The 16,025-nt window shown below is 40.0% G+C and overlaps 3 protein-coding genes and 2 long non-coding RNA genes across 5 annotated transcripts; 1 reads left to right on the forward strand and 4 right to left on the reverse strand.

Moving 5' to 3' along the window:
* The first annotated feature begins 1,206 nt into the window (after positions 1-1,206).
* On the forward strand, positions 1,207-3,772 carry LOC141901042 (uncharacterized). The gene is made up of 6 exons (XM_074788122.1): positions 1,207-1,481; positions 1,799-1,942; positions 2,026-2,166; positions 2,637-2,756; positions 2,858-3,014; positions 3,094-3,772. The coding sequence occupies exons 1-6, from the start codon at positions 1,299-1,301 to the stop codon at positions 3,234-3,236; spliced, it is 888 nt and encodes a 295-aa protein (XP_074644223.1). The 5' UTR covers positions 1,207-1,298; the 3' UTR covers positions 3,237-3,772.
* A 745-nt stretch (positions 3,773-4,517) lies between these two features.
* On the reverse strand, positions 4,518-7,322 carry LOC141915374 (uncharacterized). The gene is made up of 10 exons (XM_074806875.1): positions 7,304-7,322; positions 7,005-7,061; positions 6,366-6,914; positions 5,712-5,771; positions 5,555-5,602; positions 5,416-5,463; positions 5,260-5,322; positions 5,121-5,186; positions 4,979-5,041; positions 4,518-4,888 (listed from the first exon to the last, which is right to left on the reverse strand). Exons 1-10 carry the CDS (start codon positions 7,320-7,322, stop codon positions 4,518-4,520), a joined length of 1,344 nt encoding a protein of 447 aa, XP_074662976.1.
* Positions 7,323-7,673: 351 nt separating this feature from the next.
* On the reverse strand, positions 7,674-11,974 carry LOC141915381 (uncharacterized). The gene is made up of 9 exons (XM_074806890.1): positions 11,713-11,974; positions 9,439-11,601; positions 9,286-9,354; positions 9,135-9,194; positions 8,918-9,007; positions 8,771-8,830; positions 8,531-8,662; positions 7,823-8,392; positions 7,674-7,721 (listed from the first exon to the last, which is right to left on the reverse strand). The coding sequence occupies exons 1-9, from the start codon at positions 11,972-11,974 to the stop codon at positions 7,705-7,707; spliced, it is 3,423 nt and encodes a 1,140-aa protein (XP_074662991.1). The 3' UTR covers positions 7,674-7,704.
* Positions 11,975-12,186: 212 nt separating this feature from the next.
* Positions 12,187-12,725, reverse strand: LOC141901053 (uncharacterized). The gene is made up of 3 exons (XR_012618807.1): positions 12,645-12,725; positions 12,399-12,443; positions 12,187-12,312 (listed from the first exon to the last, which is right to left on the reverse strand). It is a non-coding gene; the product is annotated as an uncharacterized LOC141901053 (long non-coding RNA).
* Positions 12,726-13,766: 1,041 nt separating this feature from the next.
* Positions 13,767-14,243, reverse strand: LOC141901061 (uncharacterized). Its single transcript, XR_012618808.1, has 3 exons — positions 14,213-14,243; positions 14,078-14,143; positions 13,767-13,824 (listed from the first exon to the last, which is right to left on the reverse strand). It is a non-coding gene; the product is annotated as an uncharacterized LOC141901061 (long non-coding RNA).
* Between the last annotated feature and the right edge of the window lie 1,782 nt (positions 14,244-16,025).

The raw sequence follows: 16,025 nt of genomic DNA on the forward strand, positions 1-16,025 counted from the left end.
CTTACGTTTAACGAATTACGAGTTACTATTTCCTTCGTTACAACTTATATCGAGCATCCGAAGCGCGAATTTAACAGAATTCGTCTCTTCGATAAATTTCACTCCGAAATAGTGGCAATTAATTGCAGTTGTTAACTGAATGATTGCTCTTTCTAGTGTTTTATTTGAATCTCTATATGCATAGTCCACTAAGTTATTTCTGTTTGTATAAAAAAGTTTGTTGGATTTGTAAATTTCCTACCGTGTAATAAAATCTCTGAATTTTGTGTTGTTCCACTATGCATTACCACTTGTAATGGGTCCGAGTGTAAATAAATAGATAAACTATGAGTGGGATGTCCCGGGTTCGAACCCAGTAATTACTGATACCGATTCAGAATGAATATGTAATCTAATGATGGTTATATCCACCAGATGGCGAGTGTGATTTTAACGGATTAAAGAAGAGTCAGTGCGACAAGTAAGCATCAGGACCATTCTGAAATCAGAAGCAGTAATTTCTGTATTCGCATAGTTTATCAATGATGCTATGATCGCCATCTATTGGAATTTGGGTGAACTGACTAGTCAGCTCTTACTCGTCGCACTGACCCTTCTTTAATCCGTTAAAATCACACTCGCCATCTGGTCGATATAACCATCATACTACAGGATCATTCTGAATCAGTGTTGGAAAAAAAGTCACCAGTTTTTTTTATTAGGAAAGCTGCATTCGAACATTATGTTTCATCTATGCGAACATTTTTGCCTGTTTATTTTAAATATTGCAGTGTCTGTGATATCATGGCCGTTAGATGGCGCATGTACAGCATGTGGCCACTTTTTCTGGTTCCAATGGAGTTTTAGAACGTCGTTCTATTAATGATTAGGCTAAACAAAAAATGATACCTTGTTTCTCCGCAGCGGCCGGGTCATTTTTGTAAAATATGATAAAATTTATAAACAGTTCATTTCTATAGCGGCCGGGGTCTGTTATGGTGAAATTGATCACGATTTAAAAAAAAGTAATGTATATGGTAGATAGGCGGCCGGCCGGGTCAACATTTAAGCTCAGCAGAGCGGAGAAACAAGGTATCAATTTTTTTTGGCCTATGAACAGGTTTTAAACACGACGCTATGTCATTGTACTTTAATCGTCAACACGTCATGAGAGCCTCATATAACATTCTTTGTAAATAAAAATGTATTGGTAGTAGGCTATATATATCGCCGATATGTGAAGGCGTTACCTATATCTGGTATTTCGAAATAGTTTTTCGCTAACTTTCCCTAGAAACGACTGCATTCGGTTATTTACGATGATAAATCCCGCAGGACCAGGATCAAAATATTATGAAAGTTCTGACTCGGGCTTGAATACCGGGACGGGTGTTACTACAAATGGATGCAGTTCTGCGTATTCAATATCAGCATCTGTTACATCTATACCTACGTTCAGCGGATCGGTAACAATTCTGCGCCATCCACGACCGGAATCAAAGGTAATCAATCATTACACTCTAGAACGTGGGGTCGCTATGAAAAGATAGGCCATTTCTGAGATTTCTGTCACACGTGGGGTCTCCTGTATGAAGAAAGACATACGGAAAAGATGCAATTTGGAGAGTGCCCGCGATTATCAGGTGTTAACGAATCGATTTCTGGCTTGACAAGGTTAACATCAGTGGGAAGGTACGTAGGGTCCAGACTCACAAACCCCTAGATTCACCTCTGCATGTAGGTTAATTCTATTTCATCGGTGTGGCAACGATTGGGGTCGTTGACATCTGCAAACGGGTGACGCTTATTTCTATTTCAGTGCGAGAAATTCAAACGCAAGTTCGGATGTGAATGTCAATGTTCTTGGTGGACTATCGGGAAGATTATCGCTACTATTCTAGTACTGATTCTCGCTGCTGTGGTTGGTTTACTGGTCGGTAAATTCGCCACGAACGAAGTCGAAGTAAATATATTAAACTTCACCAATATAATCTGATAAATGTCTTGAGAATGACAAAACTGTTTAGAAAGTTTGTGTCATTTTAGCCATACAATTTCGTAATACGGGAACGAGGCGCAATAGCGCACGTTGAAGGAGCACTCGTCTACAAGAATTCCGTTCGATTTTACACTCCGAGTCATAGTAATGATATCAAAAATGTGGAGACCATTTTAGACTTTTCTAAAGTAAGTATTTACAACATCGTCACAATAGACATAGTCAATCCAAACATCTTCACTGCACTAATTTGACATGAACATAATTGATAATTCTTAGTCTCGTATTTTAGAATTAATATCATTCATTTTACAAACCTAATTTCGTAATGTTTACATGTATATGGTTGTGTGTGTCGTGAGCGTGGGGTCGACCTCATACTTTCGTTCTTAGAGGCGGATTCGATATCGGGGGCTCTTACGACTGAGGCCTCTTGTGTCTGATTAGCACTCTTACAAGGGTGACTACAACCGAGCTTTACTAAACCTCATTGATTTATTATGGCGACGTCATCAATTGTTTTAGTTCATCTAAGTTCTGATTTGTGAGAATAAGGAGACAAATAAATGTTAAAAGTAAAATGTAAGCAAGATGTAAAGTTTATGATCCGAATTGGTCACGTAGTCATATGTGCTTTGTTAATGCTTAATGATTTAAGGGTGAGATAATTAATATAGACCACACATCAAAACATTGTTTCATCGACAATCTATCAGAGAAAGAGTTAGGATCATTGGACAATGTGAGGGAATCGTTGATCTATATAAGAGATAAGTTGGTAAGATGTGACAATCACTTATTGTATTATTCGCTTGTTTTCCGGTTACGAATCACCATTAACTGTAACAGTATCTGCAACACTTTCGTCTATTGTTTTAGAATCGCGTTCTTTGGCAAACAGAACCACCAGTCAAAGAAGGCAAATTAGCAGGACCGGTTACCGAAGTGCCTGGCGGTCGTACTCCAGACGCGTATCAGAAATGTAGAAAAAATAAATATCCTATTTATTCAGCTGGGATATTTTACACGTCATTAGGTATGCTAATGGTGTTCGTTAATTGTATCGTTTTAGTTTTGAAAAGCAATACACATGACTGTATTCATAATCATTTCAGACCTGAGCACTTGTGAGAAGGCGTGCTATCCACATTTTACTGTAACGAGTAATTCAGAATCGACACCAGTTATTCATCGTTTAAAGATGGCCGTCATTGAATGTGTGCGCTATGAACCTTGTAATAAAACTACTACGACTTGATGTAAATCTCGGAAAGATTTCTTTGAACAAACAGAGACATAAATACATATCGTTCTTTCTGTGTGCTAGCGTCAGGAACAGTTCGTATGTGTAATGTCCACGTACCGGTATGCCTTTTCGAAAGTAAGGCGCCCTAATGTGCGTATCATCCAGTGTGCTGATCTACAACACTATTCGAGATAGAGCTGAACTAAGTGAAAAACCTTGAAAATGAAGCAAATGACACTGACGACAAACACCGGTTTTACAAATAGACACGGTTTTATACTATTTACAATGATTACAATTCAATCCTATCGTATATGTTTATATTTGAAATTTCGAAGACTCCTCATTCTCAGTTAAATCATATAGTTGACCTTCAGTCGAGAAATATGTATTTTGGTCCGGAATATCCAAGAAGTTCATCTTAATAGTTAACTATAGCTTTCACTTGTTTGAATATAGGGTCCGATAGATTTACCCATAACTGAAATATAATAGTAAGATATAATAAGATATAATCAAGACTCTACATGTATATTTTGAGGTAAAGTAATCTGAGACCAAAATTTTACTTTTTCTTCAATGTTCCCTTTTGCGAATTTGGGTTGAGAACCGTTCTGCTGAGTCCGGCTAATTTATCTGTTTTAGCTTGTGAATTATGTGGGGCCGGGTGAATTTTGACTTGTTTCTTCGGTCCTGTCAATGAAACTCCTCCCACCATTGCTGGTCCTGTGTGAGGTGGCTTTATCGCAGGATGTGAATTCTGGGCTGGATTTTGTATTCCTGGATGGTTCGGCATCGGTCTATTTTGTGAGGCAGCATTGAAAGGAATTTTTCGATGTGGTTGTTGAGCGGCCCCGACTCGCGACTGGTGCCATGGAGGGTGATAGGGGGAAGAACCTGCTGAAGGTTGGTATGGGTTACCACTATTAGGAACGTGGTGGGGTGCCTGTATAGGTGGAAGGTGTGGTAAAGGTTTTTGCGGTGTTTTGAGATGATACGTTTGATGATGAGATTGGGAAAGTGGTGGTGGCAACATGGGGTGACCTCTATTTTGTGGCCCAGTTTTTCCAGAGACTGGATAATGTCCATGCCATGGATGGATTCCAGCCTGTAGTATCGGGACAGATGGATCATGTATTAATGCATGAATGCTGTGGGTTATCCTCACAGCTGCCTCAACAGTCACTACAATTATACAAAATTAGATTTAACATACATATATATACGTATTACATGAAGTTTCATTGCTGATATAATATGAACTATGGCACTTACGTATTTGTCCTTGCATTGTCACAGTTTGATGTGCAACGCAATATCCTCCACGTACCCTGCCCGCCGGACACGGTCCAGATGATGGTTCTGTTGAAGAAAATTATTCAATAAGATATTTTGCAAACGTATACAAACTATTTCGTAAATCATGAGTAATTTCAAGGCTTTCTTACTTAGCCTATGAATGTCGACTACGCAACTCTTCCTATCGATTCCAAGGTGGGAACCGATAGGACACAGAATCACTCTACAATAGTGAATTCCGTGTGGATTCATGCCGTATGGACAATGCGCCGATGTCCTCCTAAGGTCCCCGGGAGGTATTCTATCTGGTACCATGGGGTATGGATGTGGATGCGGTGGTAGATTCGGTAACGGACCTTTATCAGCTGAATGTAAGGAACAAATTTTATACTTTAGTGAGGATATGACGTACATAATAGATAGCTATATTCAAATAGAATCAAAGTTTGTGTTACCGACGAAGCCGGTGTGGACACACATGTCACCATATCTCTCAGCACCTGGAGGACATTTCACAACTGCAACGATTACATCGTTAGTTAATATCTAAATCTTAAAGAATCACATTTCCAGTTGAAAGTGCTGGCGTGTACTTACTGTTGCAAACCTTTCGCGGAGGAGGCTCCAAAATCGTGCCAGGCGGACAGAGCGGATGATCAGAGGCTGAAAATATTTCCAGAATAATTAAACTTAAGTCTGAATACTTTTTCCACGAAGGTATGCAACAATAGCTTACCGATACAGTGTCCGACTCCTCTTTGATCATATCCAGGAGGACATATGCTCGTGTACCGCATCACTGGTCAATGAAATAAAAATTATTTGATTGAGATAGATTAATGCACGCAGATCGATTAGATCGATATATTAGTCTGTATAAGACTTCACTTACTGTTGCATGTCATGTGTATTTCCTTGTAACCCGGTGGACATCTGTGAACTGTAAAGAAGGTGAGACATTGAATTTGAATTTGGCATATGGATTTTGTTATATTTAAGACCGAGGATTTTGATATATGATTAAGTCTTACAGGTGCAAGTTTGATAATTCCGGGAGAATCCAATCGGGCAAGCGAATTCTGAAAGATGGAAGTTTGCATTGAAAGGTTAACAAGTATCAGTGCTGTCATTGATAAATTGAAAATCATGAAACAAACTGCTATTAAAATGCCATATAAAAGGACTTACGCAGTGTAAGCTTGAAACATTTGTCTTGAACTCGAGAATAACCCAATGAACAGCTCATATCTACAATCAAATATTAGTACCAACTTAACATCTGCCAGAAATGGATGTTTTTAAGTAATAGCATGGCATCGCAAAAAGTTCTGGCACACAAATACAACTGCTACCTTTTTGTGGCATTTTATTAGCAATCGGACCGATTGGAATCCAACTAACCACAACCATAAGTTCAAATGGCTTACTGATATTTCGAGATTCCCTGTATGTTAAGCTTCTTTTCGTCACGAGGCATTGATCATACTAGTCTTCCCCAAATCTTGGAGCTCGAGATGCTGATGCTAGTTTTTTTTGCAAGTACTCACTTGTTATATTGAAATGACCATGCTATTACTTGACAAACATCGATATAATTGCATGCGAAAATTGCGTTCATCGCATTAAATTTTATTGGTAACACAGTTAACTTTTTCAATCTCAACAACTACTGAAATTCTCCAATGAGGTATTTTGTCCACAAAAATAGAAAACAAAAGGCTGCACACTGTAGCTTACAATATATCGACATACAGTAATTTGGACGTGAACATTGAGAATGTGTGGCACGCCAATAAAGTTCTTTTTGTAATCTCTTCACTTTTTCTTCCAGTTCGTATTTACCTTGCAACATTCGTCTGAGCATTGTTTGCCATATATAAATGAGTTGATGAGGATTCACTATGAACCAGTATTCTTGATACGTTAAACCCCAAATCTGAGATACGTCAACGTTGCCGACGCCGATATAGTAGAATCTCGAGATTTTACGCACCTCCGCGGCTTCGTGTTCCGCATTTTTCAGGTTCGAAGATTTCCCAGCGCCAATCATTACTATCACTTTAGCCACAGTTTTATCTCTGGCTCCATTCGCGGTACTGAATACCTCCTTGCGTATAGTGTACAAGGCAGCTGCAGTATTACCGTATTCTCCGCCGGTCACGTGTAGTTTACTAAGCTGTGTGACGGCTTGCACTTTATTCGGGTAGTTTCGGAAGTGACCGTACACGTGTGACATCCGGCCGAATCCGACGATAGCGACCCGTACACGATCTTTGTTGACGTCTAGATTTTCGACGAATAGCTGCATGAATCCTTTCACGAGATCAAGATTGGTATCTCCGATAGCGTACGATGTGTCTATAGCTAGGCATATATCAGCTATAGCCGTGGCTGTAATGAGAGTTATATCAATACGTCTTATATCTTCTTTAGATTAAAGTAAATTTAGCTTGGAAAGATTTTCGAAAATTAATTACTCACGTTGACCTGGAACACATCTTCCGTCCACCTCGATAAATCCAAAATGACACTTAAGTCCTAAAATGAAATTTATTCACATAATGTTTCACATACATTTCATACCATTTGATACATCATCAAACAATTAATAATGAAACAAAAAGCTTTTGTGGCAATAAATGTGTATGTTGTTAAACATTTTTCAAGAATGAGAAAACAACAAAAAATGAGTTCATTGATCCCTGAAAAATATGAAGATTGAATCATTACTACGATAAGAAAAATATAATGGATTTTAATTGGAGTCAATTTTTACATACCTGTTTTCTTTTTTACCATTTACAGCGATTTAAGACTTACATATTCTCCTTACGATTTATGCTCGCATTTTCCTAGGTCCAAGCAACAGCATCTTCACCATACTCCTCCGTATTAGTGAATTTGAAATTAATATTGAATGTTGTTAACTACGGTGAAATTTTCTATTAAATGCCATTTCCCGATTCATAAAAAGATTTAAAGATACACAACTTATTTAGTATAAAACCGCGTCTATTTGTCTTTAAAAAAAAACGTAACAACCCGACGAATGTCGAGAAGGAAGGAAAGATCCGGACCTATCCTACACCAAATATATAATTTACATGTATATTTAAATATATGTATATATATGATATAAATAACGATTGTATGTAGTCCAATAATATGGAGTCTCCTTCGGTTATCGTTTGCCATTGCCTGAAAAGATAAAAATGGAAAAAATGGAGAAAAATATCCGAAGGCTTAAGGCCGGAGAGTGATGAATGGATGGTTGCTGTTCAAACCAGTTCAGGTCTTACCTATACACGTTTTTGCGCTAATCGAAGGTATGAGTTCTATAAGTTTTTGATAATTTGCAGATCTGAACTGATAAGCTGCATTAGATGCAGTAGCTGCGTAACTCATCTGAGCATTAGTTACTCGATTTCCAACTACAATTGTAAACAACTCGAATTTCGCTTTTTTCAAGATATCCGCCTCTTGTTTCGCGACATTCTGATCTGTTGCTTGGCTTGATGTTATCAGAATTACAGCTTTTCGTGCTTCCGATCGCATCAAAGGTCGAAGCTGGTTATTTATGACCTTATACGCTGCCCCGATCATTCTATTGGCGCTTGGTTTGAAACGTATGGTCAATATAGCATTTATAAGATTATTCCTACAATACCAGTTGAAGTCCACGACAACTTTGGTATTTTTAGCGTCTGAAAACCTGACGATTCCAAGTCGAACATGAGCTTTGTCAATGCGCGGATCGTTTTGAACTAGAGTTGATAGGAATTGAGAAATGAGCAGTAAATTCGGCGCTCCAACTGCGTCGGAACTGTCAATCACAAAAATCACGTCAACGTGCAAATTAACCGGACACCCTACAATATACCGTCAATATACAGATTAGTCCAGGAATTTCCTTTCAACTTTAGTTCACAACGATTTTCTTTTTACCTCATAATTTTGGAAGTTGATAAAAGCAAACCATCCATTCTGGAAAGAAGCTGTGTACTTACGTTTGGTAATTGGTGGTTGGGCCGTTTTCACAGGTTGCTTGACACACTTCATTCCTGATAGAAATGAACCCACTGGGCAGTTCGGTAGACATTTATTTTGGAAGAAAGTGGTATCAGCTGGACACGTTGGCTCTGTAATAAAATAATCAGTGAGTAAATCTACGGAACGAAAATAAACCAGATCTGATGAAGTGGCATCCTTAAAATGATAACGAAAAAGATCGTGCAATATTCACTTACTTCCTACTGCCATTCCACAATTTCCATTTACTGGAACCATTCCGTTTGGGCACGTAGGAGCTAGAAAATAGGAAACAGCCTTTATTGCAAATAACCAAAGACGTAATCATTAGAATGATATTATGGACTTAATAAATAGAATGATACCTTCTACTTTAACTACACATTTTGTGTTGGGTTGGCATGTGGTCTTACATTGCCCCTGCTGCAATGTCATCCCTGCCTTGCACTTCGCACCTAACAAAAAGCAATTGATTGATTATCAGATGATGTCACTGTAATCGATGCATATTGATTTTATTAATAACTCGGTTTTGTTGAGAAATGGTATCAGTGCTAATAGTGTCCAAAATCAAGTACCTACCCTGTATGATTGATGTGCAGACTGTCCCTTGTAAGGTGCTTTTGGCAGGACATGTTGGAGCTGAAAATACAAAAAAAAAACAGATTCAATTCGGTCTAAATATAGATTTATAAAAGGTGAAAAATATGTATTGATTATTATACAAAGATACCTATAGGTCTGATCAACATTTCACATATGCCGCTAACAAGGGAGAATCCCGTGGGACAGGCGGACAACGCTACAAGAGATAAATTAGATACGAAACATTGAGACCATTCTCCTAGAAATTCTAAAAGGTAAATCTCGATAAAGAGGTACATACGTGAACAAGGCTTTCTTGTTGTCAATATGTTATTAGTTGTGCACGGAATCGATTTAGTGTGTTTCACCGGTACAGTTGGTTGTCCTGGAACTACTGTAGGCTGACCTGGTAAGGCTGGAGGAGGTGTCTTACATGGTTTTGTCGTGGTGACCCCTGGAGCAACTGGAACAGTTGGTTGTCCTGGAACAACTGTAGGCTGACCTGGTAAGGCTGGAGGAGGTGTCTTACATGGTTTTGTCGTGGTGACCCCTGGAGCAACTGGAACAGTTGGTTGTCCTGGAACAACTGTAGGCTGACCTGGTAAGGCTGGAGGAGGTGTCTTACATGGTTTTGTCGTGGTGACCCCTGGAGCAACTGGAACAGTTGGTTGTCCCGGAACTACTGTAGGCTGACCTGGTAAGGCTGGAGGAGGTGTCTTACAAGGCTTTTTCGTAGTAACGCCTGGAGCAACTGGGACAGTTGGTTGTCCTGGAACAACTGGGACAGTTGGTTGTCCTGGAACTACTGTAGGCTGACCTGGTAAGGCTGGAGGAGGTGTCTTACAAGGCTTTGTCGTAGTAACGCCTGGAGCAGCTGGAACAGTAGGTTGTCCCGGAACAACTGTAGGCTGACCTGGTAAAGCTGGAGGAGGTGTCTTACATGGTTTTGTCGTGGTGACCCCTGGAGCAACTGGGACAGTTGGTTGTCCCGGAACAACTGTAGGCTGACCTGGTAAGGCTGGAGGAGGTGTCTTACATGGTTTTGTCGTGGTGACCCCTGGAGCAACTGGGACAGTTGGTTGTCCCGGAACAACTGTAGGCTGACCTGGTAAGGCTGGAGGTGGTGTCTTACAAGGCTTTTTCGTGGTAACCCCTGGAACAACTGGCACAGTCGGTTTTCCTTTTGTCGGAACTACCGCTGGGTCTCCTGGTTTAGTAGGTTTAGGGGCGCCTGGTTTAGTAGGTTTAGGAGCGCCCGGTTTAGTGGGCTCTGGAGCCTCCTCATTCGGCTTTTTAGTTTTGCATGGTTTCTTTGTCGGAACTACCGCTGGGTCTCCTGGTTTAGTAGGTTTAGGGGCGCCCGGTTTAGTAGGTTTAGGAGCGCCCGGTTTAGTGGGCTCTGGAGCCTCCTCATTCGGCTTTTTAGTTTTGCATGGTTTCTTTGTCGGAACTACCGCTGGGTCACCTGGTTTAGTAGGTTTAGGGGCGCCCGGTTTAGTAGGTTTAGGAGCGCCCGGTTTAGTGGGCTCTGGAGCCTCCTCATTCGGCTTTTTAGTTTTGCATGGTTTCTTTGTCGGAACTACCGCTGGGTCTCCTGGTTTAGTAGGTTTAGGGGCGCCCGGTTTAGTAGGTTTAGGGGCACCCGGTTTAGTGGGCTCTGGAGCCTCCTCATTCGGCTTTTTAGTTTTGCATGGTTTCTTTGTTGGAACTACCGCTGGGTCCCCTGGTTTAGTAGGTTTAGGGTCCCCTGGTTTAGTAGGTTTAGGAGCGCCCGGTTTAGTGGGTTCTGGAGCCTCCTCATTCGGCTTTTTAGTTTTGCATGGTTTCTTTGTTGGAACTACCGCTGGGTCCCCTGGTTTAGTAGGTTTAGGGTCCCCTGGTTTAGTAGGTTTAGGAGCGCCCGGTTTAGTGGGTTCTGGAGCCTCCTCATTCGGCTTTTTAGTTTTGCATGGTTTCTTTGTTGGAACTACCGCTGGGTCCCCTGGTTTAGTAGGTTTAGGGTCCCCTGGTTTAGTAGGTTTAGGAGCGCCCGGTTTAGTGGGTTCTGGAGCCTCCTCATTCGGCTTTTTAGTTTTGCATGGTTTCTTTGTTGGAACTACCGCTGGGTCTCCTGGTTTAGTAGGTTTAGGAGCACCTGGTTTAGTAGGTTTAGGGGCTCCCGGTTTAGTCGGCTTCGGAGCGCCCGGTTTAGTAGGTTTTGGAGCACTGGGTTTATTGGTTTTTTTGGTTTTGCATGGTTTCTTTTTAGGTACTACTGCTGGGTCCCCTGGTTTAGTAGGTTTAGGGGCACCGGGTTTACTTGGTTTAGGGGCACCTGGTGCACCTGCCTTGCCGGTAGTACAAGGTTTTTTCTGACCTCGAATAGTAGTGGTCTTCGGTGGAGCTTTCGTAGCCGGGTTGTTTCCACATGGTAACGCGCAAGGATATTTCGAATCAGATCCTTTATAAGCCAGAATATCAGTAGCTGAAATGGATAACAACTGTCTTATTCAAACATCCGTCAAGACATTGCCATAAGACATTTAATATCTGATCCTTATTTTCAAAAAAGAATCCCTTTTTGCAAGACCATTACCTCTCAATCCCAAGTAACTTCTACCTACTGATGGGTTGTATCGAGCAAAAACTGCACAGAGAATACGTTTGATAGCCTTATCACTTTCATCAATGACAGCAATTACATGCGGTTTCGTGAAGGTCGTATTTACAATATTCCAATTTACTTTTCCTCCCGTCGTTATAGCATAGTATAAAACCCTTTGTGACTTCAAGTTGGTTAAACTTGCAGTAGCTTTCTTCTTATCAGCAGGAGTTGAACCGCCAATTGTGACAACCATATTGGGGAATTTATCTCTGGTGCCTTGTTTTTCTTTTAGTATCTTATTCGCTAAGTTGAGTGCGGCAAATAAATCCGTTTTTCTACCTTCGAATTTCAATTTAACTATGTCGGCGTTGTACAAGTCCAATACGGCTTTGTTAATTCCAATATCAAAGTCTCGCAATCTGAGAGATGTTGACCCGAAATATATCGGGATTATGGTCAACCAGTCTGGGTGTATGTAGTATGTTTTGAGAATCATTCTGATGATTCGTTTTACGACTTCAAACTTTTTCTCGCCTGTGCCACTCGACGCATCAATCAAAAGAATTAGAGTGACCTTCACACGGATCATTTCTATAACGGAAATTAAACAGCCCGGGTATACATGATATTGTCATCAAAAGTTACACAACAATTTATTTCCCTGCGATGAAACTTACTACTCGTATATTCTCCTCCAACTATTGTCTGTTTCAATTCAGTCGCTGAAAAATGAAGCCGTTAAAATAATATTCATTTTCTCCTTGTTTCAAATTATCAGAAAAAAAAAACAGTTCTAAACCAATAGTTTTACGATAAGTAAATAATCTTGGAGGACCATGGAGGAGCTTGAAGGGGCCTCATAAGCTTTAAGAACAGGTATCATTTAATGGATGTATATCTTTATTTTTTCAAAATATACTTACATTTAGCCATTCTTGGTAATAGAGACCTTGCCACTGATGCCAATATCTTCTTGGAATCAAGCGACTTCATATTAACAAAGTTGGCCTGTGGTATAACCTGACTAAGTGGTTTGGTTTCTACTTTTTTTCCAAGAAGTAGAACAAACATTCGAACTGACTTGAACGTTAGGCCACTCAGTAGCTCAGATACGGATACGGCATCACTTTTCTTAGGGGTGGAACTTCCGATAAAAAGGTAAACCTCGTCAGTTGTCTCACCATCGGATTTGGGACTTGTCTTTGTATCGACGATTCTAGTGATAACTTTAAGGAGATCCGCCGCTCCATCCGAAGCATCGTATTTTAATTGATCAACCTAAACGTTATAGAAGGTGAGTTAACGACAACAATTTTCTGGCTAAGAAAACAATCGTAGAATCAGACAAATGCAAAGTGTTCTTCCTACCTTACTTATCATCTTGAATTCCTGATATCTCTTCGTGCCTTGTAACGATGTAACGGTTTCTGTTTTTGTCATCACATCGTGAATGATTACTTGTAAATACTTTTTATCAATTTTGAAACTTTCGATTATGGCTTTTATGAAATACTTGGCTTTCTTGAAGTTTGTTTGGCCAGTATTGGGGCTGGCGTCGAGAATGATAATAAGACGCATAGTAATTCGAATTCTTGCTGAAATTATGTAAATATACATGTAAAAACGATGATGTTATGTACAATGAAAACCGATTAACGACTGCAGTGTATGCATGTCCTTACGTTTAGGAGTGGTGGTAGGCTTCGGCGTTGTTGTTGTTGTTGGTGGATTAGTTTCTTTTTCTGTGGTTTGAGTAGTCGGTGCTTCTGTTTCTTTTTCAGTTGTCCTCTTGGTTGGCTTCTCCGTTTCTTTTTCCTTCTTTTTCTTTTTATTCGATTTTGTCTTACCTATGAGGGCACAACACTTGAAAATGAAATACCTTCAGAAAACACAGTCATACATAGGCCGATGGGTTGGATTTTGTTGGGCTTTGTACGTTTCCTGTTTCGAAAGTTCATAAAACCCATCACCATCAATAAGACTTGAAGCTTGTTTACTTACCATACTGCAACGCGTTGAAGATTTGCTTACCTTATGATGAACTACCTTACCTCTCCGTTTCATATCTCAATATATTCGATATCTGCGAGTTGATCAATTCATCTGAAATCAAATATAAATCGACCAGGCTGAAGAGCCCAGCATGAATTCCCCACAATACTCTATAAGATATTTTTCGAGAACAAACTGGGAAAATAACGCACTCATAAAGATATCACATGATGTACGCATAATATCCTACATTTCATGTTATCAACAGGTTGTGGTGCTTTATATATTTTTCCAGCTCAATTCCAAAACAACAACAAACACATTTATGGCCACAAGTATTCTTAAGCAATAAGCCAATTCATACCCGAATGCTTATGAGGTAAAGTACAAAGACTCCCTGACCACTTCAATCCAGCATCACATTCGTAAGCTGAAAAGCAAAAAGAGATGTCAGTGTTTTACCAAAATCCAGAGGCCCCTGTGCATGATTTACAAGTACCTTCGCAATGTCCTCTAATGCTGATTTGATTCTGTTCGCGGCAATAGGAATCTCGCCTTGCTTGATCAACGAATAGGTGAACCAACCATTTAGCGCGGCTTGCTCTTGAAGTTGCAGTACTGTAAAAACGCATATGAGGTCCTGCTATCTGTCGTACAAATGATATGTCCTGGTGCATTCCGATCGGAATTGCGTACATATGTATTCTACTGTGGTAGAGTGTCTTGGATATGGCATCGTGTAGATTAACTAGTATTGAAGCTTCCGTAGCAGTTGAACCCGGTCTACAACCACCGATAAACAAAACCGCTTTACTAATGCGATTACTACGCAATTCCGAACCTTGAAGAATGGCCACGAGAGATTGAACAGCGTCGATCATTTTCGGTGGTTTGTCGACGAACTTCAACGAATGCACTTCTTTCATGAAATTGTTTACGATATCTGGTCGACTTGATTCTTTGAAAGTAATTTTTCGTGCAGCAGTGGTGTAGAATATCAATATGATTCGAGTCGAATGTTGTTCGGTTGTGTATTCCCTGACCAGTAGGTTTACGATTCGTTTTGCCGTCTCGAAATGTCCCTCCCCCGTAAATGATGACCCGTCCAGAAGAATTACCAGATCTATCACTAGGGCCGTGGCTAGAATTCGAAAAATCAATACCGAAAATAATACACATTTAAGTTAGATGAATCGAATGGTGTGTGAAAGCCCTACCTGAAAAAGCCGATGTAGGGCGGCACATTTTTGACACCCATTTCATTCCCTTTGGACATATGATAGCTATAATACAAAATATAATGAACAACATAACAATATATTAAAAGGGTTAGGAATGTACACCAGAAACCTCAAGAGCGGAATGTTTGGGTTGTGGCTTGTGGGTACTTACGAGTACACTTCCCATTTTGTGACACCATTCCAGTTCCGCAATGCAAATCTGAAAGTGGAAGATATCCACATCATAGCGTCTTATCACCTTCATATCATGTCATATTATTTTGTCATGTAAAGAAATTTATGGAAAAGCAAAATATTGAAAACAACGAACCTGCCTGGTATCTTCCCATAACGTTATTAACAGTAGTTATCATACTGGTCTCTTGTACGTAAAATACCATTTGAGGCCATATAATCGTATTTAGGTACGCTGTATCTAGTCTTTGTCCCATTGGTAAGGCGTATATGCGGATATCATCGTGATACAGCTTGGTCATTTCTATCAATACTTTCTCCTTCTGAAACATCGGTGGGTGGCAACTTCCAAGCATAATGACAACTTTAGGAATGTTCGAGTTCTTGTTTTTGTCTAATGCGACCAATTCGACGAGTTTCTTCAAAGCTCCAGCCATATCGGGAGGTTTGTCCGAATGCGTGACACTTTTTAGCACGTTGTAATATTCTTGTACCGAGCTGGACGACACAAAAGAAAATGTTTCCACATCATGCGTATAGTAGACTAGATAGATCTTCATAAAGTTCTTTTCCAAGTGGTATTGTTGTAAGAGCATTCGGACAAATTCTCTTTCTGTTTGAACATTCGACTGAGTTGTATAGCCAGAACCATCCATCAGGATATAGAGATTCAACTGAAGCTTCTCTATAAATCAGAGATGAAAAACATCGTGAACGTTTTTTACTATGATGATGTTTTTCTTTACAAAATGAGCGCAATTTACTAAACCCACCTGCTATGCGGGCGTCCATACATGATGTCAGCACCCATTTCAGATTGCTAGGACATTGTGTCTCTACAAGTTTCAAATATCTCTTATATTCATAACGTACGCTCATCAAAGATCAAACGGTTTC

The sequence above is a fragment of the Tubulanus polymorphus genome, chromosome 1, assembly GCF_964204645.1.
Source record: "Tubulanus polymorphus chromosome 1, tnTubPoly1.2, whole genome shotgun sequence".
NCBI lineage: Eukaryota > Metazoa > Nemertea > Palaeonemertea > Tubulaniformes > Tubulanidae > Tubulanus > Tubulanus polymorphus.

Excerpts from the sequence above, each read along its gene's own strand:
- LOC141901042 (XM_074788122.1), top strand. The coding sequence starts at position 1,299 with ATGATAAATCCCGCAGGACCAGGATCAAAATATTATGAAAGTTCTGAC. Across the intron at positions 1,482-1,798 it reads ATCCACGACCGGAATCAAAG|TGCGAGAAATTCAAACGCAA; the intron begins GTAATCAATCAT and ends TTTCTATTTCAG. Across the intron at positions 2,167-2,636 it reads CCATTTTAGACTTTTCTAAA|GGTGAGATAATTAATATAGA; the intron begins GTAAGTATTTAC and ends TAATGATTTAAG.
- LOC141915374 (XM_074806875.1), bottom strand. Across the intron at positions 5,464-5,554 it reads GAATTATCAAACTTGCACCT|TTCACAGATGTCCACCGGGT; the intron begins GTAAGACTTAAT and ends CCTTCTTTACAG. Across the intron at positions 5,187-5,259 it reads AGGAGTCGGACACTGTATCG|CCTCTGATCATCCGCTCTGT; the intron begins GTAAGCTATTGT and ends AAATATTTTCAG.
- LOC141915381 (XM_074806890.1), bottom strand. The coding sequence starts at position 11,974 with ATGGTTGTCACAATTGGCGGTTCAACTCCTGCTGATAAGAAGAAAGCT. Across the intron at positions 11,602-11,712 it reads AAGTTACTTGGGATTGAGAG|CTACTGATATTCTGGCTTAT; the intron begins GTAATGGTCTTG and ends TATCCATTTCAG. Across the intron at positions 9,355-9,438 it reads AACAAGAAAGCCTTGTTCAC|CGTTGTCCGCCTGTCCCACG; the intron begins GTATGTACCTCT and ends TATCTCTTGTAG.